Source organism: Lampetra planeri, chromosome 1 (assembly GCF_965212315.1).
Source record: "Lampetra planeri chromosome 1, kcLamPlan1.2.h2, whole genome shotgun sequence".
Lineage (NCBI taxonomy): Eukaryota > Metazoa > Chordata > Hyperoartia > Petromyzontiformes > Petromyzontidae > Lampetra > Lampetra planeri.
This window is the reverse complement of record NC_136107.1, coordinates 4399679-4425942: the sequence shown is the minus strand read 5'-3', so window position 1 is coordinate 4425942 and position 26264 is coordinate 4399679. Positions and strand designations below refer to the sequence as shown.

Genomic DNA, 26264 nt, shown 5'->3' with positions numbered 1-26264 from the left:
GGGTGGGCGGGGGGGGGAGTTCTCTCTCCACCAGCAACAAACGCAGCTGCCAACACAATCTGCCACACATGCGGCATCTCTTCTGAGTCGGTGATTTAGACGAGGCTGCGAGCACTGCACGTGCACAGGATGGGAGTCGTCCTTGCTGTTTGCGATCATCATCATCAGCAGCAGCAGCAGCACACGTGCGAGTGCTGTGATGCCCATATACGGCTGCGCGGGGCAGCCGTGGTTTGTCAGAGGCAGAGGCGCAGCCGTGCAAGTTCTCGCTCACGCCGCCGCTGGCGGTCGGACCTCCACCGGAGGGAGCTCTTGTGAGCGGGTACGCATCCCCGTCTGACTTCTCGGCCTGACTTTGGTAGCGGTGGGAGTTCCCACATTTTACTTTGCCACGCGCGTATCACCAAATGGACTAGCTGTGGTGTGTATACCCATTGGACGGGAGGGGCATTCAACTTCCGTGCCGGGAGATCGAACCGGCGATACTATGCATAATGTTAAACGCTTTGTCAATCCACTCCTGGATGAAGACCTCCACACACCAAGCCAGTCGGGGGGGAGGGGGGGGGTGGTGGTTTGACCATACTTCTCCACGTTGGTCAGTGCAGGACGGTTGCGCACCCACCGACATCGGCCACCGATGTTCGCCGTGGCCGGGAATTTGTGCGCCACCCACCCGCCCACCCACCCACCCGCCAGCCCGCCCGCCCGCCCCCCTCGCTCCGCTCCGACCAGAGCAGCGCCGCGCGTCTCGGTGATTGTAACACAGGCGCTCTCCGGCGACCCCAATTCCTCTACGTCCGACCCCGTGATCTCGCTCAGATCATCCCGAGTCCTTTCTCGACCGATGGAGCCGCGTGTTTCACCGCGACGCCGATAACGCCACCCGTGTTATTGACCGGCGCTGTCTGGGGGGGCGGGGGGGGGGGCTGGCTGGCTGACTCAGCGGCTCGTCGGTGGCCTCGCGTTCGTCCAGAACAGGTTTGCGAGTTCAAATCCTGCTTGGGAAGATTGCTCTCAGCCCATCGTCGTCGTAACCCCCCCCCTCCCTCACGGAGGTCGATACAATTAGCAACACTTTGTGCGGACGTCCACAAGTGGGGGTCCTACCGAGAGGCTCGCTCCCATTGTCCATAGGGTTGTGGAATTTCCACCACCGGTTCAGGGCTGTAACCGGGAGATGAGCATCGCGATGATAATAACAGCAGCGTCCAGACTGTGTGTCTCACACGCCCGTTACGGCGACGCTGCGCGGTCCGATGCTCAACTGCAACACCACCCTTTAAAAAAAAATCAGTAATAATAAAATGTAAGTAGCCAAATAAATGAAGGAAAAAAAACGCGCCACCAAAATCTAATTTGCAGTCCCCACCAGCAATATCCTTGAGCAATTATTGACACGCTCATTAAAAGCAATTATTGCATTTTATTATTAAAAAAAACACCATCACCACCACCACCACCACCCAGAGGCATGGGTCCGAGACAGGGTGTTCACTCGCGGGCTCCGTGTTTGGATTGCAAAACCTTCGCTCACTTTGGTCTGTTTAATGTAATTTTTTAAAATGTAAACCTCATTTAACCGATAAAAAAAATTATGTTTAAGCCATTAAAAGTTCAAAAGCAACAATTTGCCGCGTTGGCCGAGCTGCGATCGTAGCCCAACAGGAGAGCTGTGGCAAGCCGCTCCAGTGAGCGGGGACATCTGCGAAAAAGAGCTTTACAGCTCATCGGATTCCTCCAGTACAAATACAGATTCTGATGATTCTGGGGCCACGCGGTGCTGCTTGCCACTTGGACCGGGCCCACGTGTGCCCCCGACTATCAGCTGCTGCAGAGAAATCCGCGGTTCGAATTCCGGCAGACTACCTGGGATAATACTGACGTGTCTGTGTGCGTATTAACCCAAAGGAAATAACCAGGCACCGCCTGATGATGCTGGTTGTAATTACCGGCGAAACGTCGTACTCCAACACAACGGTGTATTGAGCTAGTAAGTAATTGGCATGCTTTGTTTTCGTGACAAATATTACCAATTGGCTGTGTCGGGTGGTGGCGGGTTTAACGACACATTTATATTCATGCGGTCTAACACGAACAATATTTATTGTGGAGAAGCCGGCCATTGTGTGCAGGCGTCAAGGTCAAAATTTGTCAAAATTGTTAAACAATTACCTCCCTGCAAATGACTCCATTGAGATCACACGCAGCGAACAACCCTCACCGCTGACTCGCTCATGCGATTGGCAGGCCAAGTGTCGCACAGGGTGGCAGCTCCCGCTCGGGGTGCCCTTTAAAACGTGTGAGATGTGATGTGATGCAATTTGGTTATCACACTTATGCAGTTCTCTGAGACGCCCCGGAGAAACGTGTGTTCTATCAAACACACAAATCATCATCATCATCATCACTATTAATATGAACCAAATCACTCTCGAAATCGCACAACCTAATTGCCTGCAATTGCATTTTCATAATTATATGTTCGCTTGTCGAACCAGCTCGTAAGAATGTACAGTTGCGGATGCTAATATTCTCGAGACGTTAAGGGAAGTTGAGCTCTGGACGATTTGGGCTCACGCGTTCAGAAGAGACCGAGGAGATGCAATGAGAAGGGCTGGGGAGAGATTCCACCGGTGCAAGTCTGTAGGCAGGAGGAGCAGAGGGAGGGTGTGTGCCTCGAGAAGAGGCACGGAATAGACGCTCATGGAGAGAGACACAGAGAGAGAATCTGAGATGCCGATCCTGGGCTGCGATGGGACTCCTGGACCATGACGAAGGAACTTACAGGTCATGGTTGACCGCGTGTGCGTGTGTGTGAGTACGACACTTCACGTGGCCTCAAGGTGCACATGGCCTGGCACAAGCGTCGAGGTGACGTCACCGCCACTTAGTGGCGAATGGCGGTTGTTGTTGTTGTGAGTACGAACTGGATCGGCAGGACTAGTCGCTTGAAGGGACAGTGGCCGATGGTCAAGACGAGGGCCCCCATGATGGCGAGATGTTAACTACCTCGCCCGGGATGCAGGTCATGAGTCCGATCCCGATCCCGACCCTGACGACTGGATATGTGGAGTTTGCATGTTCTCCCCGTGGTCACGTGGCTTTTTCTCTGGCTCCTCCGGTTTTTACCTCCCCACTTAGCAATCACGCGTTCAGACTATTTGGCTGCTCTAAATGTCCACACGATAAGCCACTTTCGTTGAGCTTTCCTTTACGGACAGGTCTCTTCTGAAAAAGAGCTCTACAGCTCGGTTGAGTTTAGACTCGTCACGATGTGGCAGCTCAAGGAGGGAACGCGCGGAGATGGAGTGGTCACATGAGCTCATCCAGCAGCGGATTGATGCATCAGCGGATACATCGACCTTACGGAACGCGTGTTGTGGGGAATCGCTTCCATCGCCCATGCCCGCCTCGAAGAGACGCTCGGTGACGCCGCCATGCCCTCGCATCGTGTAAATAGAGGGTAGTTAGCGGGTGAGTGACTGAATGCGTGGCGAAGGCGGAGTGCTGCCGCGGTGATGAGCAATGTTGTAACTGCCACGGTGACGAGTCTCGCGCGCGCGGCACATCACGGGCAAAGCGTGACGCGGGGGGGGGGGGGGGGGGCGTTAGCGGCGAAAAGCTAAACCACGATTTAAAGCTTTCGTGACTGCAGGGATTCATCTTCTTGGTTCTTTCGGTAAAGTCACGTAGAATGGAAATAAAAAAATAATAAAAATAAAACATAATAAAATTTCAATTTAAAGCTTTCGTGACTGCAGGGATTCATCTTCTTGGTTCTTTCGGTAAAGTCACGTAGAAGGGAAATAATAAAATAATAAAAATAAAACGTAACAAAATAATTCTCACGACGTTTCGGCCACAGACCTGGTCTTCACCTGAGGACGGCTGCTTGCGTTGTGGCCGAAACGTCGTGAGAATGATTTTGTTATGTTTTATTTTTATTATTTTATTATTTCCCTTCTACATGACTTTACCGAAAGAACCAAGAAGAAGCTAAACCACGTCGGACAAGGTCTTTATCGCCCACCTCCCCACCCCATCCCGTACGACCACCACACCCAACACTCACCCCCGCTTCTCGCCCGCTAGCTCGTGCGAACGTCGTCGTGTGGATGCAAATCTATCGCTCACTCCGCCGTGCAACGTTGTGCGCCCACGGACGATGACGCGACTCTTCCTCTCGGGGCCGACGAAGCGGACCGGAGCTGCGGACACTTGCGCAGCAACGCAGACGAGACGACGAAGACGAGGCCGCGAGTGAAGAATGGAGATTGATCAATCAAATCGCGATTCACAGAATCGACGGGGAGGCAGGGCCCCGTGCCATGCACACTACGCCCACTGGCCGTGGTGCTAAGCCGCACCAAACCACTCGTGTACCATGTTGGCCTTCATCCGGCGCTAAAGCTATATATGGATTCATATTCTTAGGTTTTTTTGGGTAAAGTCACGTAGGTAAAAAAAATTTTTTTATTAAAAGTAAAATAAATAAATAAAATCACGACGTTTCGGAGGCAACACAAGCTTCCGTCTTCAGGTGGGACCGTCACAGTACGATAGCTGTATCAAGTGAGATAAATTCCAAGAAACAGTATTTGTACCGTTATTTTACTTTTATTAATTTTTATTTTTTACCTACGTGAATTTACCGAAACAACCTAAGAATATGAATCATTGCAGTCACGAAAGCTTCAAATCTAGAACTATAGATGGATCTTTGCATATAAACATCGTCACTCGGGAGACAAAGGCGGCTGAGTATGTAATTGCGAATTTACGAATGCTGAACTTCTTTTTCACCGCACGTAGCCAACCGTGAAAAACGGAGGTGCGAGAGAACGACACAAAAGCACACACAAACAAACAATCCCCTCTCTCATAGGTACGCCGTACCTGCCTGCATGGGTTGCTCATCGCTAAAAGCACTTGCCCCAACAGCCTGTTCAAGGGCTATAAGGGAGAGGAGGGGGGGGGAGGGCATCATTGTGTTTGTGCGTTAACATCAGCACTGGGGAGACAAAGGCGGCCGATTAGCACGCTTGAATACGCGCGGTGCGAAATAAGTTCAACGCGCGTGCATTGCCACACGCCATGCCCTCTCTCACGAGGTCCACTCGCCCCCCACCGCCTGTTGATGGGCCGTACGGCATGAGAGGGGGCATAGCTGTGTTGGTGTGTGCGGCGCCACGCGTGACCTGCTGAGCAGCTGCAGCTGGGAGTAGAGGTAGCGCAGCAGGGCGCGACGGCACACCACCTCGGCGTGGCAGTCGTTGAGCGCCAGGCCCGCCACGCTCATGAACTCCCCGTGTAGGCACTTGGTGCCCGTGGCCAGGCAGACGACGCGCGCCTCGCTCGCGGGGCCCCCGTCGCCTGCAGTGGGCACAGCGCACGCACGCACGCATCATCATCATCATCACCATCATCACCATTATTTTCACAATAATCACCACCGTGGTCTTCACCATCATTACAATGATCATCACCAACAACATCATCATCACCAACATCATCATCACCACCATCATCACCACCATCATCACCACCATCATCACCACCATCATCTTCACCATTATCACCACCGTCGTCTTCACCATTATTACCATGATCATCATCACCATCATCATCATCACCACCACCATCATCACCACCATCATCACCACCATTATCTTCACCATTATGACCACCGTCGTCTTCACCATTATTACCATGATCATCACCAACATCATCAACATCATCATGATCACCATCATCAACATCACCATCATCATCACCATCATTACCATCATCGCCACCATCATCAGCAGCAACACCACCACCATCACTATCATTACCAGTGGCTTAATTTTGCATTGAATGTTTTTGGGACCCCCGCCACCCGATCCCCCTGAATCATCAGACATCATCAACCTTCCTGTCTGCTGCATTATAGTCATCATCATTTACATCAGCCATATTTTTAGATCATCACATCCACATTACTATAACTCCTGGGGTGCACTACTGCCACAATCAACAAACCTCCCTGTCAACTACATCATCACGATGCATACAACCAACGCCCATCGTCCACACAGTCATATAATCGGTTGCCTACGTCGGGTGCGAAAGAGGGTCAACATACATCATCCTCCCCATCAACTGCACCATCACCATTTCAGTCGCGACTTCCTCTGTACAGAACGCCGCCACGATCATCATCATCATCCAGCCTCCTTGAGCTCCCCACCCCCTTCTCCACCACGAGGCCACGGGGGGGGGGCGGGCGGCGGGGGGGTCCCACGTCAAACGGCACGAAGCGAACCCAATCCGCTCCCACGCAGGAACTAAATTAAAATCTCGCGTCCTGGTTAGGAGGCGGGCGGATGTCTCAGCCGGGCAGAACAATTTGAGCATCACAGAGGAATGGCGCTGTGAGAAATTACTCGAATAAAAGCTTCAGAAAAGAAGTTGATTGGGAGCCGAGACGGCACGGGTTGGGAGAGATACGCGGCACGGTCAGGGCCCGCTGCGCGTCGCGTTATCTCAAACGTGTGACTGCAAACCTCCGCACGCTGTGCTCCGGTTCATAACAAACGCAAAGGCGTCCCGGGTAAACCAACAGGCTGTTTGGGGCAAGTGTTGTTGTCGGCGAGCAACTGTGAAGGGCTCGGAACGGAGCACGACGGGAGTGGGGTGACGGAACTACGGCCGGCCGCTTTTGTTCTCCCAGCGCCGATGTTTATACACACGGCACCAGGTGCCGATTTAAGGCTGAGTCAACCTGGGGGAAGCCCATAACGGGTGCAGATATTTATAACCGATGTTGGCCGTGAGCGGGAATCGAACTCGACCACGGTGAGAGCGAGAGAGAGATCTACCCCTCGGACAGCAGAACTGGCTGCTTGGAATGCACCGGGAGTGAACCGTGGCCCAAGTAATTTTCCGCGGAGATTTTTAATTAGATTTTAGATTTTTTTTCACGTCTTTAGCCGCGGCAAGCATTTATTTATATATATAACAAAAATATGTAAACTTTTTTTTCGTTTGTCGATATTAAGTCGAGTATCTTAACACATCGCCAGCATTAAAGCCTGCGGAACTTAATGACAAAGCCGCACCACAATCGTGTCGGGTGAATTAACCAGACAGCCATCATAGCTCGGTTGTAGTTGTTCACACATTCACTGCAGTGGCCTCATTAGAGCTCTGAAAATCACTCTAGAGGCGTTTGTTTCTTCTTTTATCAATGGCGAAGCTTCCAACTCGCATGGGACAACGCCGAAACACACGGCCTGGGTGTGTAGTTACGACATGAGAGGCATCGCCATTGGCGAGCGATATCTGAACCGGTGTTGACCCTAGAACTACCCACACCGGCCTCCCACCTACACAAACCCGCACTGTCCTGCCTGGTGAAGTATGGTCAAAACAGTCACCAATGACTGGCACGGCACGGCAAGGCCCCTATAATTATTGCCACTATATACAATAACAAATGTGTAGTGACATCGCTGGATCTCACTGTGCAGTGCCGGCCCTAGAGAGGCACGGCGTGCGGTGTAACGACATCGCGGACACCACGTGGTGTGGGTGTAGTACCGGCCCTAGGGGGGCCCGGTGAGCGCTGGTTGATAGCGCTGGGTGGCACCACGCTTGGCGTGCAGTGCCAGCCCCTACAGGACAGGGTGTGGGAGTGCCGGCCGTATGGATGAGGTTACTAAAGGCCGTGGCACTCTGGTTTACCCGAGAGGGCACGTGACCGGCAAAGTCTACAAAGGGGCCCAAAGTGGGGGCTAGGGGTGGTCACATGGTTGGGATCCAGATCCTTCCTGAGGATTCTGGAAGGTGGGCGTGGCCAAGGGCGGAGCCAGCCACGCCGCAGAGAATAGAAGCCGGGTCCCCCAGAGGGACCAGGGTTGTTGTTGTTCATCCTGAAGAAACCTTCGTCTACGTCCTACGTTCTACAAGTCTCCAACACGTGGACCTGGACCCGAGCTGTGATCCCGGTCCGGAGTAGCAGTGACGTTGTAATTAGTGGAGTTAGTCTGGTGACTAGTGCAGTAACTAGTGTAGTTAGCCTGGTGGTCACCACGTGGCTAGCTACACCAGTCACGTGGTATCTAGTGTAGCTAGCCTGGTGGTCACCACGTGGCTAGCTACACCAGTCACGTGGTAACTAGTGTAGCTAGCCTGGTGGTCACCACGTGGCTAGCTACACCAGTCACGTGGTAACTAGTGTAGCTAGCCTGGTGGTCACCACGTGGCTAGCTACACCAGTCACGTGGTAACTAGTGTAGCTAGCCTGGTGGTCACCACGTGGCTAGCTACATCAGTCACGTGGTAACTAGTGTAGCTAGCCTGGTGGTCACCACGTGGCTAACTATACCAGTCACGTGGTAACTAGTGTAGCTAGCCTGGTGGTCACCACCATAGGTTGTTGTTCTGTTAAGGGGAAAGTTACCCCGTGTGTTGGAGTTAAATAAATGTGTTGCCTCCAAGTCTGGGTCTGCACTACACAAATATAATGCATTCAAAATATCAATCAAATGAATCCGAAAATTTGACTCGGGCTCGCAGCACAGATGCGCGCATTAAGCACAGCCAATATATTATGTAATTATAATAATTTCTCGTGGTTCAATTTTCTTCTAAATCTCCCCCGCACCGCCCGGCCCCCGCGTGCGAGATATCAAAGCCTCGAGCGCAATCTTTTAGGTGGCTGATAATGAGCGAGTGAGCGCGCGCGCGCCTGGGATGCGAGAAGAAAAATTAAATGTGCGGCGCCATCTGAAATGAGCTTCATGTCACGACTCTGAGGGCCCCCCCTTTTCTCCCCCTCCAGAGGAGGAGGAGACGGGGCGGTTTCCGGGGGGAGGGGAGGGGGCGCGCCGCTTCAATTCGCCGCAATTACGCGAGGAAATTAAAAGAGTTGCCTGGTTTTTGCCATGCGGACAAGATCATGTGATTGGCAGAAATTATTATAGTTTTTGGCCTTGTATATCATTTTTTTTTGCTTTCAAGGAGAGGGGGTTGGGTGGGTAGGTGAGAAGCTATGAGGCCGCTGAGTGATGGTGGCGGCTGCACCCATCTGCCACCCACCCTCCGCATCGCCCCCCCCCCCTTGCTCTCCATCAATGCGCCCCCTACATCTCCGCTAATACTCATCCATTAAACCCGAGCAATCAATGATCGCTCCTCTCTCTCATCCCGTGTCCCCCCCCCTCTCTCTCCCTCCCCGTGCCTCCCCACCCCTCTGTCTTTCTGACCAAAATAAATTATATTATTAAACCTCGCCGGCTGACATTACTTTAGAAGTCGCAGAGCTTTAAAAAGCAAACGCCGGCTCAATTCATCATTTTATTAATTCATATTGTGAAAGACAATTACTACTTTGCTCAACAGCGTCCGCCAAGAGAAAACTATTTCTTTCTGTTCTGCTCAGCTCGGGGCTTCTCTCGTCTCGCTCTCTCTCTCTCTTTTTTCTCTCATAACCGCAATGGGATGGGACATCTATGTGAGTGTTGTTCCAATCGAAACTATACAAAAACGCAAAAACTCAGTTTAACACGTAGGCTTTCGCGACCAATATTATTCATAATCAACGTTTTTGGGTTTAGATCGCGTTATTTATAAATGTGTCGTAACCCTCCACCACCCGACACGGCCAATCAGTCTGGCGAATTGCCCGATGATGCTGGATGCAATTACCAGCGAAACGTCGTACTCAAATTGTAAATGTTGTGGTTTCACGCTTCAACACACCGGTGGGCTAAAGCAGTGAACTATTTGTCTTTTGTCAACGTGACACTTTTTTACTGATTGGCCGTGTCGGGTGGTGGAGGGTTACGACACATTTATAAATAACGCGATCTAAACCCAAAAAGTTGATTATGAACGCAAAAACTATATATTTTTTAATCAGCTCAGGCCCACACTAAGCAATTGAGCTCTTTTTCAGAAGCGACCTGGTCACAAATGAAAGCTGAACGAAGTGGCCTATCACGTGGAGATGTTATAGCAGCCAAATACTCTGAACGCACGTTGATTATGAATGTGTAGGAGGGTGGACAGCTGATGTGATTGGTTCATAGATGTCCGTGTCAGACACCGCTGAGATCCGGCCTTCAAATTCGGGTTTCAATTGGCCCTTTGTGAAACCGGGTTCCCAAGCGAGTTGGTGGTTCGGCAAGGTCAACGAGGACTTTACAATCACGGAAGGAATGTAGATGTTTCAAACACATATACATCGATACAAATACTCCACATTCAGCCTTTAATAGACTGTTATGACAATTGCTGTTAGCAAGCACCTATTAACACTGGCAAGGCACACACAGAGTTGGTGTAGTCAGAACCACGCGCTGCCGCCTTGGTCTCTTGCGGCGCGTAAAACAAGTCAGGCTTGGACCGGTTCGGATATTCGCCACTCTCAGACACACATCTTACACACATAATACATATAGTAGTAGGTTTTTACCCTTTCAACTGGTACAAAAACTGACACTTTTATACAAGGCATCATGTTTGCAATAACCACAACACAAGCAGTCAAAATGCAAACAAAAAGAAACAACTCTGATAATGATATGCACTGTCCTTGAAGTTGATTGGTCCACACCCGAGACAGCTTTTCTTAGAGCCTAGTCTCCATTGGTGTTGGACCAGATGACGCCACATCACATACACATCTTACACACACACACACACATCTCATAAATCGCACACGCACATCTCATAAATCACACACACACACATCTCACACACATCACACACACACACACACATCTCACACACATGTCTCATATACATTTTACACACATTACACACCTAACTTACACACATCACACACACACACATCTCACACACATCACACACACATCTCACACACATCACACACACGCATCACACACACGCATCAAACACACACACACACATCTCTCACACACACACGTCTCATATTAACCTTACACACATCACACACAGGCATCACACACACACACACACGATTACACACATCACACACAGACCTTACACACATCACACACACGCATCACACACACACAAGTTTCACACACATCACACACAGACCTTACACACATCACACACACGCATCACACACACACAAGTTTTACACACATCACACACAGACCTTACACACATCACACACACGCATCACACACACACAAGTTTTACACACATCACACACAGACCTTACACACATCACACACACGCATCACACACACACAAGTTTTACACACAGACCTTACACACATCACACACACACATCACCCACACAAGTTTTACACGCATCACACACAGACCTTACACACATCACACACACGCATCACACACACACACACACACAAGTTTTACACACAGACCTTACACACATCACACACACACACACACAAGTTTCACACACATCACACACAGACCTTACACACATCACACACACGCATCACACACACACACACAAGTTTTACACACATCACACACATCACACACACCCATCACACACACACACACACGTTTTACACACAGACCTTACACACATCACACACACGCATCACACACACACAAGTTTTACACACATCATACACATCACACACACCCATCACACACACACACACGTTTTACACACAGACCTTACACACATCACACACACGCATCACACACACACACAAGTTTTACACACACCACACACAGCACACACACGCATCACACACACACACACACACGTTTTACACACATCACACGCAGACCTTACACACATCTCACACACGCATCACACACACGCAAGTTTTACACACATCACACACACATCACACACACACACATCACACACACACAGACGCATACATCTCACCCGCCACCACACACACTCCCGCAGCGGGCCTCACCGCGGGTCAACACCATCCCGGCCAGCACCTTGCGCCGCTCAAGGAGCGCGGCGGCCACCCCGCCACGCGCCGCGGCTCCTCCATCTCCTCCTCCTCCATCTCCTCGTCCTCCCGCCAGCTCCGCGAACTTATCGAGCACGAGGCGCGCCACGCGGTCCGCGAGTCCCTGCAGCGAACACCGCCGAACGCCCACGAGGGATCAGTGGCGGCAGGGAAAACGCGTGTAGGTGGGTGGCCGGGGGTGGGGGGGGTGCAATTGAGTGTGGGGGGGGGGGGGAGAGGTCATAGATGTGGGGTAGCGGTTGGGTGGGGGGGGCAGTTTTACCCGGACATTTGATCTCGGGAATTATCAGAATGGACCCCCCCCCCCCCCCACCTGGTCCTCATCTGAAATTATTCCCCAGGCCTGCAAAAAGTTTTCAACGACCCTGATTGAGGGTCGGCTGACTTTCCATGTTGCTGTCCCTTGATTCATAACACCCATACCCCCCCCCATCCCCCCCACCCCCCTTGGCTACGTAACACGTGGATCTTTTTGGCGACTCGACAAGGGCCAACCGTGGCCGAGGCATCGCGCGAATTCCAAATTGACCACGCGGATTCAGAACCAATGTCATCATCACCGTCTCAAAACTCAACAGGGCTCCAAAGACGATGAGGAGATTCGTTACGATGATGATCATCATCATCATCATCGGTCCGCTTGTTTGCTCAGGAAAGCCTCGCTGAGTCTCACGGCTGTATTTCAAGAGGGTCATGCCAAGCGTGTGACAGAACCTTCGTGCACCTTAATCGCCCCAGAATTGATGCGCGCACACGCGTGGGGTGAGCGATTACTGTCTACCCGGTCCGTCTCTATAGTTTACGACCGTGTCTCTCCATGTCTATCTCGCCGTGTCTCCCGTGCGTGTCTCGGTTGACTACGTACGCTGCGAAATAAGTTCAACATACTAAACTGAAACCAAACGAATGTTTTTAATCTTACCAGTTAAGACCCACTGAGCAAAATATCTCTTTTTCAGAATCTACCTGGCTACCAATGACAGATCGACAAAGTGGCTTATCACCTGGAAATGGAAGCGGCCAAATAGTCGAAAGGCATACATACACACGTGCATGGCGGAGCAACCCAATGCGGTCCAACACCAATGGAGACTAGGCTCTAAGAAAAGCTGTCTCGGGTGTGGAACCAATCAACTTCAAGGACAGCGCATATCATTATCAGAGTTGTTTCTATCTTAAATTTGGAGCTTTCGTGACTGCAGGAATTATTCTTTGGTTCTTTCGGTTAAGTCACGTCTAAAGATATTATTTAATTTATTATTTTATCTTTAGACGTGACTTAACCGAAAGAACCAAAGAAGGAAGAGTTGTTTCTTTTTGTTTGCATTTTGACTGCTTGTGTTGTGGTTATTGCAAACATGATGCCTTGTATAAAGGTGTCAGTTTTGTACCAGTTTAAAGGGTTAAAACCTACTACTATATTTTGCCACTGGTAAAGGAGATGTCTAAAAGATACACACGTGCAGGCATTCTTCTCTGCGCTGCTGGACACGGGCCTCCCCAACGCCGCGAGAACTTTGGGGGCTTAAATGACGAGACTTTCATATGTACTTTTTTCACTTATGCCCAGGGTCGAGGTCAACATCGCCATTTGGGAGACAAAGGCGGTCAGCTACGTGCGGTTCTGGCTTTACAAAATCCACCTCGCCAGTGTGTGTCGTGCCAACCTTAATAAGTGCGCTGTAACTTACACGTCCACTGGCCTTCCGGAACTAATTGGGAGTGGGAAGAAGGTAGGCTGGTGCATTTTAACGACTTTTTTATATAGTTAACTTGCTTGCATTCACCTTGAAAGTGTATCGGCTTCTTTTACTTGAATTCATTCATTACCTTTGTCTCTTTCACTCCCCCCTACAGTCCCCTTGCCGTTCAAAATGTTCCTTACCCTAATTAGGACAATTATGTGCTGTGTAATTCCCATCACGCAGGCGCACACAGCGAGCGAAATGCGGGCCCGACACACGTGCTGTGCAGTCGCGTAATGAGCGAGGGCAGGAGGTGGCCAAAGCTACAAGTTGGGGCCCCCTTGACAACCACCATGTGATGTGCTTTCAACAACAGTGTAAAAGAACAAACGCTTATTTTAAAAGCGATTCAAATAGATTTTTACGACAATACTTTCATTTACGTTTCGTGATGAATTTTAATTTTACTAGAGAAATAACGTGATATTGCAAAGACACTTCTACGGAGCTGTATGGGCTGCATTTTGCGAAGACGGAGCGCCCCATACAGCGTTAAATGTTCGAGACCGTGAGCGTAACGATGATGTGAGTAGGCAAGAGAAGCCGTGATATACAATAGCCTAGGTGCGACCGTGCGAGACAAATCCCTACCTGACCGATTGCCGCACCCCCTGAGCTGCCAATGTAGTTTCTACGCCACTGGTGCCATACCAAACCAGTTCACGCGTGCCTTGTTGGATGGCCTTACGGATGTGCGTGTGCTGCTCAATTTCTCGGGCCGAAATCAAATTAAAAAAAACATTGCTCGTGTGTCAATTCGACAACGATTCGATGTCAAGTTCATGAAAAGCACGCTGCTCTTCTCAATGCGGTCACTCACTGCATGTCACGTCACGCCTCTGTTTTGTCCACCACCTGCACCACCGAAAGTGACCCCACACATCTGATTTTATTTTCTTCTCACTTCTCACGGATGCCTCCAGAATTGTCAGTCAGCAAACTTCTCTGGCACCACCCTCCCCCCCCCCCCCTTTCAAAAAATCACCGCCACGTATCCCATCGTCAGCATGATCATCACAACGTTGTTTTCAGAACATCGCGCTATGCAGTGAGGTCTCCGGATTATCTTTGTAGCTCTGCCACCTCTTTCTGGTCTGAAGAAGGGCCATTGCCCGGATCGTTTGCCTCAACTAAATAATTTTGTTCGTGAGGATGTTTTCATTACAAGAAGTGGGCTGTTGATTTGTGGTCTCAGAATAGGCGTGACAACTGCGTTACACGAAGTATGACACACTCACTGCATAATATTCACATCTTAAATACAAAAAAAACCCAACCGCTGCTGCTATTGATTTTTACAAATAAAACACGACCCGGGGAAAACTGACACCAGACGGGGGTAAACAGAGAGGGCGGCTGTGATGTCTTTCATGCCACGCGATCCCCCAGGCCATCGCGTCGAGATCAGCGACTTCAATGCTCGCAGAGTAATTGTTTCAAATTGCACACAAATACTGCCCCCTCTCCCCACACCTAGTCCCCTCCTCACCCCCCGCCCCCCCCCATCAGCTCCGCTAAATGGGCACTCACGCCCACGTTGAGCATAGCCACGACGTTTTCTAGTCTCACAGACATTGCTGTTCATACAACATCGATCTACAATACATAAGATAATTATCAACTACGTATTGAATCATACATAAGCCATCCAGATATTAATACCACCATCGTGATGATCCTCCTTCACGTAAGCGCCACCGCTAATATCGCTACCACCAGTGTCTCCCCGCTGGTCATTATCATGAACCTCATTAGCTACATAATCATTTTCAAGACGACTCTATCTCATCTGAATAAAGATGACCATCATCAACCTCATCACCATCAACGGCAATCTGAAAATTCTATCCTGCGAAGGGCACGACCACGTGGCTGCAAAGCACACGACCACGTGGGTGTCAAGTAGGCCACCACGTGACCGTGAAGTGCGCCACCACGTGGCCGCGACGAAGGCCACCACGTGGCCGCGAAGTGCGCCACCACGTGACCGCGAAGAAGGCCACCACGTGACCGTGAAGTGTGCCACCACGTGACCGCGAAGAAGGCCACCACGTGACCGCGAAGTGTGCCACCACGTGGCTATTCAGCGCGCCTCCACGTGTTACCTCCGCTTCACGACTCAAGCACAAGCGCGTGTGGCGGCGACACTCACCTGCGAGAGCACCGCGTGGTTCTCGCCCAGGCCCTGCGGAGAGCCCACGGTCGGTGGTCGGGCCGGCCTAAACGCGGCCCCTATCCCGTAGAGCGCCCTCAGGGCGGCCTGGGCCGCGCGGCTCCGAGCCACCCTCTTGCTCCGCGCCGCTCCCCTGAAGGAGCATCCGCCCACGGTCACCTGCACCACCACACGAGGAGAGCCGCCCTCGGCCGTCGTCGGCCCAGCCGCCCCGAACACTCCGGGGGGTCCCGCGATGTCTCCGAAAGCCGCGTCGGGATGCAGCGCGCCGAGGGCCCACACGGGATTGTTGCGCACCTGGCTGAAGGCGTCGAAAAGGGCCACCGCGCCCAGTGGAGGCCCCCCGGGGGGTTGGTAGCTCTCCAGGGCCTGCGGATCCTCGCTTGGAGCAGCCCCGCCACCGGAATGCGTCCGCTGAGCCCATGCGACCGCATGCGGGACGGACGCATCCGCTTCCAACGCGAGAGGAGCTCTCTTTGTGATCGCTGCTTGACTGCTGTTGCTGTAGCCGCTGCTGCTGTTGTTGCTGCTGCTGATGTTGTATCTGTAGTCATTCCAGCTGTAGTAGCAGCACTCGCCCTTTAAAGTTCTAGAGTGCACGCTGGAGTCGATTGTGGTGTTGTTGTTGTTGTTGTGGCTATCGCGGTTGTTGTTGTGTTTCAGCGCCCGGCACGCAAGTGTCCGAGGCGCCCATTCTGATAGTCTCGGCGTGAGCTGCGTGAGAGTGGGGTGCCGTAGTGGGGAGGGTTCGGGAGGGGCCGGGCTTCCCTGCGAGGGCTCCATGCGTGAGCCACGCGCCAAGGGTGACCCCTGTTCGTGGTCAACCTGGAGTTGTCGATGGTTCTGAAAACCCGTGTCGTGTCCATGTAGACCCACGCGGCCCAGAGCGCTGAGCGATCGTATTTGACTACTGCTGCTGCTGCTGCTGCCCATGGGTTGTGTCGAGATGGTGGAGCAGGTGGTGGTGGTGGATAACACAACTGCCACGGCCGCTGCGATTCCTCTTCCTGGGAAATCGGCAACACCGCCGCCACTACCACCACCGTTATTGATATCACCATCAACACCAAAACCACCACTAGTACTGCCAATACCGCCATGAACACTGCCGCTATCACCAACAACGCCACCGTTACCGCCTCTGATGCCATCACCAACACCGCCAGCAACGCAGTCACCGCCACCTCCACCCACGTCCGCACGGTCACCAACACCGCAACCACCGCCGCCGCCGACGGCGACCCCTGGCTCAGACGCGAAGTCGGCGACATCGAATCTCATCTCGTGCTCCCCCTGCTCATCGCGGGCAAAGTCAGCATTGGCGGGCAGCGCAGAGGCGGCTCGGCCCATGGCGCGGTGCGCCTCCCACGCGTCGGGGAACTGCACGAAGGAGCGCAGCGCTCGCTCGGCCGCACGAGCCTTCGCCTCGCGCTTCGTGGGGCCCGCGCCCACGAAGGTGTCGCCGTTCACGTCCACGGCGAGCGTGAAGCGCGGCGCGTGCACGGGCCCCGTCTGCGACACCACGCGATACTGCAGGCCCGGCCGCAACTCGTTGAGCTGCATCAGCGCGTTCTTGTTGGGCGGCGGCGGCGGAGGCGGCAGCAGCAGCAGCAGCGACGGGGGTGGTTGTGACGGCAGCAGCGTTGGCGGTGCGAGTGGATGTGGTGGTTGTGGTGGTGGCTGCAGCGGTGTTGCCCCATAGCTGCTGCTGCTGCTGCTGGTGGTGGTGGTGGGTGCGAGGTGGTGAGCGTGTTGGTTGTGGGAAGGTGGCGGAACGAATGCGGCGTGCAGAGGAAAGGGCATGGGCAGGGCCATCAGGGAGAGGCCCCCCGCACGGCGCCTCCTCTTAGGGCGGAAGCGTGGAGCGGCTCGTCCCGCGTTCTCCTCCTCCAGCGCCCGCTTGAGGCCCCCACCAGCCGGGCCCCGCAGGCCACCCACTTCGGGCCCCGACGCAGAGGGGGAGAGACCCTGCACGGGAGCCGTGGCCGCCTCTTGGGAGTCGTCGCTGTCAGACAGGAGGCAGTTTTCCTTCACGCTGCCGGAACCTGAGGGATGCACAACACATACGTGAACGTACACACACATACATACGTACATGTACAACAGCAACCGCCATTCACCACTAAGTGGCGGTGACGTCACCACGGCGCCCGTACCAGGCTATGTGTACGTTGAGGCTAAGTTGAATTGTTGAACGTCCGCCGGCAGGAGGTCACGGGGCAGAGCCACCAGGTGGCATGGGTTGGCAGACTGAGATGACTGGCCGATGCACCTCCTGTGCCTCCTACTGTGCCAACTTGCTATGATTTAGCCGCCTGGTGCTCCGCTCGTTGTTGTGAGCGTCGCTCCTCTGCTCTCCGTTGTTGTTGGAGGGCGACTGCATCGAACTGCCCAGCAACGTCCTTCATGAGCCTCTTCCACAGAGGCTGATCTTGACACCGCTGGTACCAGTCATAGGCAAGTCCACTCAGCTCCACATCCTTTTGTACTCTATCTCTTCTCTAGCCCATTGCACGCCCATCTAGCCGCCTCTATCCGGCCAAACAAAAGCTGTTTAGGCATGCGGTAGCTGGGCATGTAGGCAACATGACCCAGCCAACACAGCCTTGCCTGCCGAAGGAGCTCACCAGATATTTCAAGGATTTATGAGCTCCTCACACAAACCAGCCTGATTAAAACCCAAGATGGGTCATAAGCAGGCCAGCCCCAATGTTTCTAACCGCAAATGTGTTCCATTCGACGGGGTCCATATTTCGCAAGCGTAGAGAAGGGTGGGAATGACTGTGGCCAAGAAGACCTGAAGCTTTGTGTGTAGTGATAGACCAGGTAGCTTGCACACAGCGTTATGCAACCGATGAAAAGATAATGCCGCTCGACTGATTCAGAGTGAGACCTCTGCTGTCAAACCGGAGCCAGTCATGAGCACACTGCCCAGGTATGGGGAACTCTCCACTCTCTCCACTCTCTCCCCTCTCTCCCCTCACTCCACAATTGTCCCGTCACCAATATCACCAATTGGGAGTTATGGGGGTTGAGTGTCTGATAGTGCAAAATACCCAGGCAAGTGCTTAGTTTTGGTGGGGCTGATGGTAAGGCCCCACCTCTTAGTGGCACGCTCCAGGTTCAGCAGTAGTGCCTCCAACTCCTCCTCTGAGTGAGCAGCAATTACCAGATCATCGGCACACGTAGCATGGTTGACCAATAGGGAGCCATCCCTTGACAACACCCAGGAATCAATCAGTCTTACATTGTATCTGTACCAGATGGAAATTCCTCCAGCACAGCCATCGAAGGCTTCACGGACTACATGGTCGAAATAGGCTTTAAATCATGTGGGAGCCAGAGGACATCCCTTTCGTACACCAAGGTGAACAGGGAATGGCTCTGACTGCTGGCCACATTGTTTTACCCGGGCCCACTCACCATCATTAAGGTCCTTAATGATTGTGAGCAGAGAGTCACGGACTTCGAAAGCACGAAGAACAACCCAGAGCCCAGGCCTACTGATGGTATCATAGGCCTTGACTAGGTCCATTAAGCAGAGATGTTGGTCTTGTGGGAATTCCCTACACCTCTGCTGTAGCAGACAGACAGAAAACATGACATCTGTGCAGGACCGCCCTGTCCTGAAATGACATTGGGGCTCCACAAGCATCTCTTCAGCGTGCCTAGCAAGGCGATGTTTAATAATCCTTGCCAGGACCTTTCCCGGCAAGGATTATTCACTGAGGAGTGAGATGTCCTTGTAGTTTTTACAGTCTGTACGGTCCCCATTCTTAAAGAGGCGGACTACCAGGGCAACCGTCCAGTGGTCCAGACTGTTGCTATGATGTCATGTAGGGCAGTGTGTGCACAAACGCCACCCTCCCTCAGCATTTCGCTTGAGAGATCATCTCTGCCCGGTGCCTTTCCTGGTCTCACACACATACATACACATACGTACACGTGCCAATGCCAGTACCCGCCATTCGCCACTAAGTGACGGTAACGGGCCTGTGCCAGGCCAGGTGCACTTTGAGGTCACGTGAAGTGTCGAAGGCTCGCTCCATTCGCGCACACACACACACATATGAACACATCAAAGTGCTGCTAGGCAGCACCTATGACGACGGTTGAGGTGGGTGGCCAACATCAAGCCCGGCCGCCTTTGTCCCGAGTGGCAGTGTTCACACACCACACCAGGTACTCATTTGAGGCTCAGTGGACCTAGGGGAGGCCCAAGACTGGTTCAGATGCCCATCACTGGTGTTGACAGTGGACGGGAATCGAACTCAGGAGACCAGGCCCGTAGTACAGTGCGCTATCCGCTACACTGCCGCTCCACACAGTTTGCTCATTCACCCGGTGTAGACACCACAGTGTGGTTTACTCACGGGCCCTGTGTATAGACCACAATGTGGTTAACTCATGGGCCCTGTGTATAGACCACAATGTGGTTAACTCATGGGCCCTGTGTATAGACCACAATGTGGTTAACTCATGGGCCCTGTGTATAGACCACAATGTGGTTAACTCACGGGCCCTGTGTATAGACCACAATGTGGTTAACTCATGGGCCCTGTGTATAGACCACAATGTGGTTAACTCATGGGCCCTGTGTATAGACCACAATGTGGTTAACTCACGGGCCCTGTGTATAGACCACAATGTGGTTAACTCATGGGCCCTGTGTATAGACCACAATGTGGTTAACTCACGGGCCCTGTGTATAGACCACAATGTGGTTAACTCATGGGCCCTGTGTATAGACCACAATGTGGTTAACTCATGGGCCCTGTGTATAGACCACAATGTGGTTAACTCACGGGCCCTGTGTATAGACCACAATGTGGTTAACTCACGGGCCCTGTGTATAGACCACAATGTGGTTAACTCACGGGCCCTGTGTATAGACCACAATGTGGTTAACTCACGGGCCCTGTGTATAGACCACAATGTGGTTAACTCACGGGCCCTGTGTATAGACCACAATGTGGTTAACTCATGGGCCCTGTGTACACACCACGGCGTGGGTCACTCACTCATGTTGTCCTCCTCCTGTCGCTGCTGCTCGTGCGACCTCGCGTGCCAGAAGGCGGGGGGGGCTCCCCTCGCGGGCAACAGGGCGAGAGCGCGATCTGTGGGGGGCATGCCGGAGGGAGAGGGGGTAGAGAGAGGGGGTGTAGAGAGGGGTAGAGAGAGAGGGGGTAGAGAGAGAGAGGGGGTAGAGAGAGAGGGGTAGAGAGACGGGGGGGTAGAGAGAGGTGGTGTAGAGAGAGAGGTGGGTAGAGAGCGAGGGGGTAGAGAGAGAGGGGGTAAAAAGAGAGGGGGTAGAGAGAGGGGGGGTAGAGAGAGGTGGGGTAGAGAGAGAGGGGGTAGAGAGAGAGGGGGTAGAGAGAGGGAGGGGGTAGAGAGAGAGGGAAAGGGTAAGAAGGAGGAGATCAGAGCGTGACATCTTTCATTTAAACAGGGGGTGGGTGGGGGGGTGCACATAAAACAAAGCATTGAAAAAAATGATGAACGAAGCAAAGTGCCGACCACACCGAGCGTCTTCTTGTTTCCTCTGATCGTCAAAAAGAGAGCGAGAGAGAGAGGCAGGAGGCGGTGGAGGAGAGTGTGGAGAGGGCGCAATGATCGAGCCGAGTTCTCAAGTGGAGCGACTTTAATTGTCTCAGCCAACGCGCCCATGAATTCGCGCGCGCGCACACGAATAGCCATCATCTATTTATATATATATTTGTTCTCGGTGTGGTTCAATTCTTCATATTAATTGAATAATGCGCTGTCTTAACGCGTTGCCCACAGTGCAAACGGACAATTCGTTATTGGTTGACGCGTTCACCCACGAGAGTCACACACCGAGTCGTACGGATGGAACACGGCCATGAGAAGGGATCTCAGACGTAGTTTTGCACAGTCCTCTTCCGTGGGCAATTTCCGAGCACAGAGGGTCGATACATCGCTTTAATACGGCGGGAGTTCCACCAGGATCCATCTCTCGCGGGACGTGCCGCCGATTGCGCAATCGGTATAAGCTGGATTAGAGGGGGGGGGGGGTGGGGGGCAGAGGTTGGAGGGAGGGAGGAGCAGTGGGTGTCGAACCGGTGCTCTGGAGCTGCGCAGACAGCGCTGTCTGTTCCCCGCGTCTATTTATATAATCGTCTCCTAATTAGAGTCGGAAATCAACTGAAGGGATCCGTAAATTATAATGAAATCCATTAATAACCATCGGCGAGATTGTGCGACGCGCAAGACACTAATGCGCACAGTGGCTACGCGCTCACACGCACACGCGCTCACACACGCAACGATAGTTAGCACTTCATGCAACCACGAATTAAGCGCTAAGACATTCGAGCTTGGAGTTTGGACACCCAATCCCCGTGTCTCCGCTCCCTATGTCTCAAGTCCCCGTGTCTCCGCTCCCCGTGTCACCCTCCCCGCGTCTCCCTCCCCGTGTCTCCCTCCCCGTGTCTCCCTCCCCGTGTCTCAAGTCCCCGTGTCTCCAACACCCGTGTCTCCCTCCCCGTGTCTCCCTCCCCGTGTCTCCCTCCCCGTGTCTCCAACACCCGTGTCTCCCTCCCCGTGTCTCTCACCCCGTGTCTCAAGTCCCCGTGTCTCCAACACCCGTGTCTCCCTCCCCGTGTCTCTCACCCCGTGTCTCCCTCCCCGTGTCTCCCTCCCCGTGTCTCCCTCCCCGTGTCTCAAGTCCCCGTGTCTCCAACACCCGTGTCTCCGCTCCTCGTGTCTCCCTCCCCGTGTCTCCAACACCCGTGTCTCCCTCCCCGTGTCTCCCTCCCCGTGTCTCTCTCCCCGTGTCTCTCTCCCCGTGTCTCTCTCCCCGTGTCTCCCTCCCCGTGTCTCAAGTCCCCGTGTCTCCCTCCCCGTGCCTCCCTACCCATGCCCCTGTTCCCCGTGTCTCAAGTCCACGTGTCTCCCTCCCCCGTGTCTCCCTCCCCGTGTCTCCCTCCCCGTGTCTCCCTCCCCGTGTCTCCCTCCCCGTGTCTCCCTCCCCGTGTCTCCAACACCTGTGTCTCCCTCCCCGTGTCTCCCTCCCCGTGTCTCTCTCCCCGTGTCTCTCTCCCCGTGTCTCTCTCCCCGTGTCTCTCTCCCCGTGTCTCTTTCCCCGTGTCTCCCTCCCCGTGTCTCAAGTCCCCGTGTCTCCCTCCCCGTGTCGCCCTCCCAGTGTCTCCAACACCCGTGTCTCCCTCCCCGTGCCTCCCTACCCATGCCCCTGTTCCCCGTGTCTCAAGTCCCCGTGTCTCCCTCCCCGTGTCTCCCTCCCCGTGTCTCCCTCCCCGTGTCTCCAACACCCGTGTCTCCCTCCCCCGTGTCTCCCTCCCCGTGTCTCCCTCCCCGTGTCTCCCTCCCCGTGTCTCCCTCCCCGTGTCTCAAGTCCCCGTGTCTCCAACACCCGTGTCTCCCTCCCCGCGTCTCCCTCCCCGTGTCTCAAGTCCCCGTGTCCCCATCACCCGATTCCCCACCGCTAATGAGTCCACTTATCTCCTGCTTCTGTGTCACCAACCGCCACCGCCGCCCACCCCTCCCCGCGTCTCCAATCCACCGCGCCCCCCCCCCCACCCCTGTACGCACCCCCATAGATAGTCTCATCAAGGGAAGTAAAATGTCAAAAGACCCTTGATTTGCCTAAAAATTAACCCAACCCCCCTACCGCCGGCGCGCGCTTACACAGCCCACGCGCATTTAATGCAATGCGCTTCCAGTTTTCCAAAAACAAGAGTGGTAAAAAAAAAAAACCTCAGCAGTCAGCTTAACATGCGATTCAAATTAACATGTCATTAACATATCAACGCCTTGACATTTCGCATAAAGGACATCCCGGGCTGTAGAAAATGTCACAATGTAATCAAACGAAGCACAAACATTGACGATGGAAATTTCAAAGAAAGAAGGTCCGGGGGTAATTGGTGGCGGGCGGGGGGTGGGGTGGGCATGAAATGAATGATTCCCGGAAACCGTCCCTGCACGCTCCGCTATCAACAGAGCGAATGACAGGCCGGCGATCTCACTCGGACCCGTGTTTAATCGTCTCGGTAGCACGTCGGTCCCATGGCCATACGAGACGTTAGCGAGCACCTATTGCATGTCCGGAGGAGCGTGGTAGAGCCAGCGCCACGCCCGACCGCCTTTGTCTCCCGAGTGCCGATGTGTTACAAAGCGTACCCGGGTACTCATTCACGGATTGCGCCTATTAGCTACCCCTGACGGAGGCCAAGAACGACTGATGTGTCCGGTTTGTAACAGAGTGCGCTAACCCAACTTCGCCGCCGCTCTTGCACGCAGCTTTAATGCACACAAAGAGAAAGGTCCCCCCCCCCCCCCGTATGACACTTCGCATGCTTTCGCCGACCGATATTATCCATGGCAATGGCGTTTTGGGTTAGATCGCGTAAATATAACTGGAAAGGAAAAACCCCCACACCATTTATAGAATTCGAGTAGTTTCGGGTTTAACGACAAATTTTAAAACAAAACCTCGCATGGACAACGGCCCTCCCCTCCTGTAGCAAGTGCCCCTCACGCGTGTCCGTCTCGCGCCGATGCTAATTTAACGAAGCACCGAATCGATCCTGGCCGCAATAAACCCGGGGTAACTGGTAAGTGCGTGTGATGATAACTGGTAAGTGCGTGTGATGATAACTGGTGAGTGCGTGTGATGATAACTGGTGAGTGCGTGTGATGATAACTGGTGAGTGCGTGTGATGATAACTGGTAAGTGCGCATGATGATAACTGGTGAGTGCGTGTGATGATAACTGGTGAGTGCGTGTGATGATAACTGGTGAGTGCGTGTGATGATAACTGGTGAGTGCGTGTGATGATAACTGGTGAGTGCGTGTGATGATAACTGGTGAGTGCGCGTGATGATAACTGGTGAGTGGGTGTGATGATAACTGGTAAGTGCGTGTGAACGCAGGTCCTGCACACGTGAGTTCGTGTTACGGGCCCCGCGTTTAACCCGCACGTCGTCAAGGTTGAGCTGCAGGTGCATGGTTACTTTACAGGTGTGTGTGTGTGTGTTTAATTAACTATCGACCAGGTGGCCTCAAGATGCGTGGCCTGACCGGTAATTGGGGAGCGCGGTTTGTTTAATTGGAGCTCCGAGCGCTCTGCGCGCGTATCACTCGCGCGCCACTTATCGAATCACATCTCCCACATTATATAAAGTAGATACCACTTTGAGGTGTAATCAAACGGGCAGGGATGTGGAATTCCCCAGCCACACCCCCCCCCCCCCCCCAACAACTGGTTGTTTTCCATCGGCAGGAGTTAGCGCCACCCGAAGCTCGTGCGAGACGAGAGATGAATCGACTTGCTTCGCGTCCCTGTGAACGGGAGTCGAACTCGGGTAGCCGGGGTTCGTAGCGCACCGCGCTAACCGCTACACCACCGCTCCCCACCTTGAGGACACGCGAACCGTCTACTTGACACTGCATACACACACACGCACAGACGCACGCACGCACGCGCAAGCGAGTCACCGCTGCACGAACCCTCTCCTCTGTCGGCGACCAGCCCCGGCACCGTGAACACTTCACACCGCAATTGCCGCTCGGCCCCCAGGCAGGCTCCCCGGGTCGTAAAGTGGCGGCGTTTATGTTCGCAAATTAAAAGAGAAAATATGACTCGCGTGTCACGACAACGTATTTCCGTTGATTTCACGAGCGAAATATTTGTTATTTTTTTTGTCATTTTTCTTTGAACCTATCTATGTGACTTTACCGAAAGACCCAGGAATATGAATTCCTGCGGTCACGAAAGCTTCAAGTCAAGATTTGCACGAGCCAAATATTTTAAATGGCCTTTTTAATAAGAGTGAGCAATGGGGTTTGGTGCGTGTCTCCGTTTGGCGATGCCGATTCACTGGTGACAATTCCACATTGCCATGGAGGGGCTAGGTGGGTGCGCGTGCACGCATCGATTTTGCGCGTGCGCGTGTGTTTAAGCGGCCGAGGGTGCGCTACTTGGAATACTGCGCTACGAACCCCAGCAACATAAGTTCGATTCTTGGCCACATAAACATCAGCGGTACCTATGAAGGCCGGCACAGCGCACGAGGAGTGGTGCAGTGTGTCAATGCATCAGCACTGGGTGAAAAAAATGTTTTTTTTTGTTGACCAGTGTTATCTATGATGACTGACTCGATTCGTGTGACTGAATCTCAACCACAATACATTTGATCGCGACGGATGCAGTTTGTTTTGGGTTAGGTCACGTCAATTTAAATATGTCGTACAAAAGACAAAGATCACCCATGTAGCTTTAACATACCTTTGGGCCAAGTGCTGTTGGCGAGCACTTTTGAAGGCCGACACGGCACACGAGGCGATTGGTGGTCAGCACCACGCCCGGCCGCCTTTGTATCCCGAGTGGCAATGTACACACATCGTGCTAGGTA

The 26264-nt window shown here is 53.1% G+C and overlaps 1 protein-coding gene across 1 annotated transcript in view; it reads right to left on the bottom strand.

The window, feature by feature from the left end:
* Window positions 1-24857, bottom strand: part of LOC144723148 (double-stranded RNA-specific editase 1-like) — a 77669-nt gene extending 52812 nt beyond the window's left edge. Inside the window, exons 1-8 of the mRNA XM_078601715.1 lie at window positions 24809-24857; window positions 20888-20983; window positions 17670-17911; window positions 17103-17441; window positions 15846-16280; window positions 11886-12051; window positions 11614-11630; window positions 5202-5353 (exon numbers count right to left, since the gene is read on the bottom strand). Of these exons, the coding sequence (XP_078457841.1) occupies window positions 5202-5353; window positions 11614-11630; window positions 11886-12051; window positions 15846-16280; window positions 17103-17441; window positions 17670-17911; window positions 20888-20983; window positions 24809-24857 (1496 nt within the window). The remainder of the gene's footprint in view (window positions 1-5201; window positions 5354-11613; window positions 11631-11885; window positions 12052-15845; window positions 16281-17102; window positions 17442-17669; window positions 17912-20887; window positions 20984-24808) is intronic.
* Between the last annotated feature and the right edge of the window lie 1407 nt (window positions 24858-26264).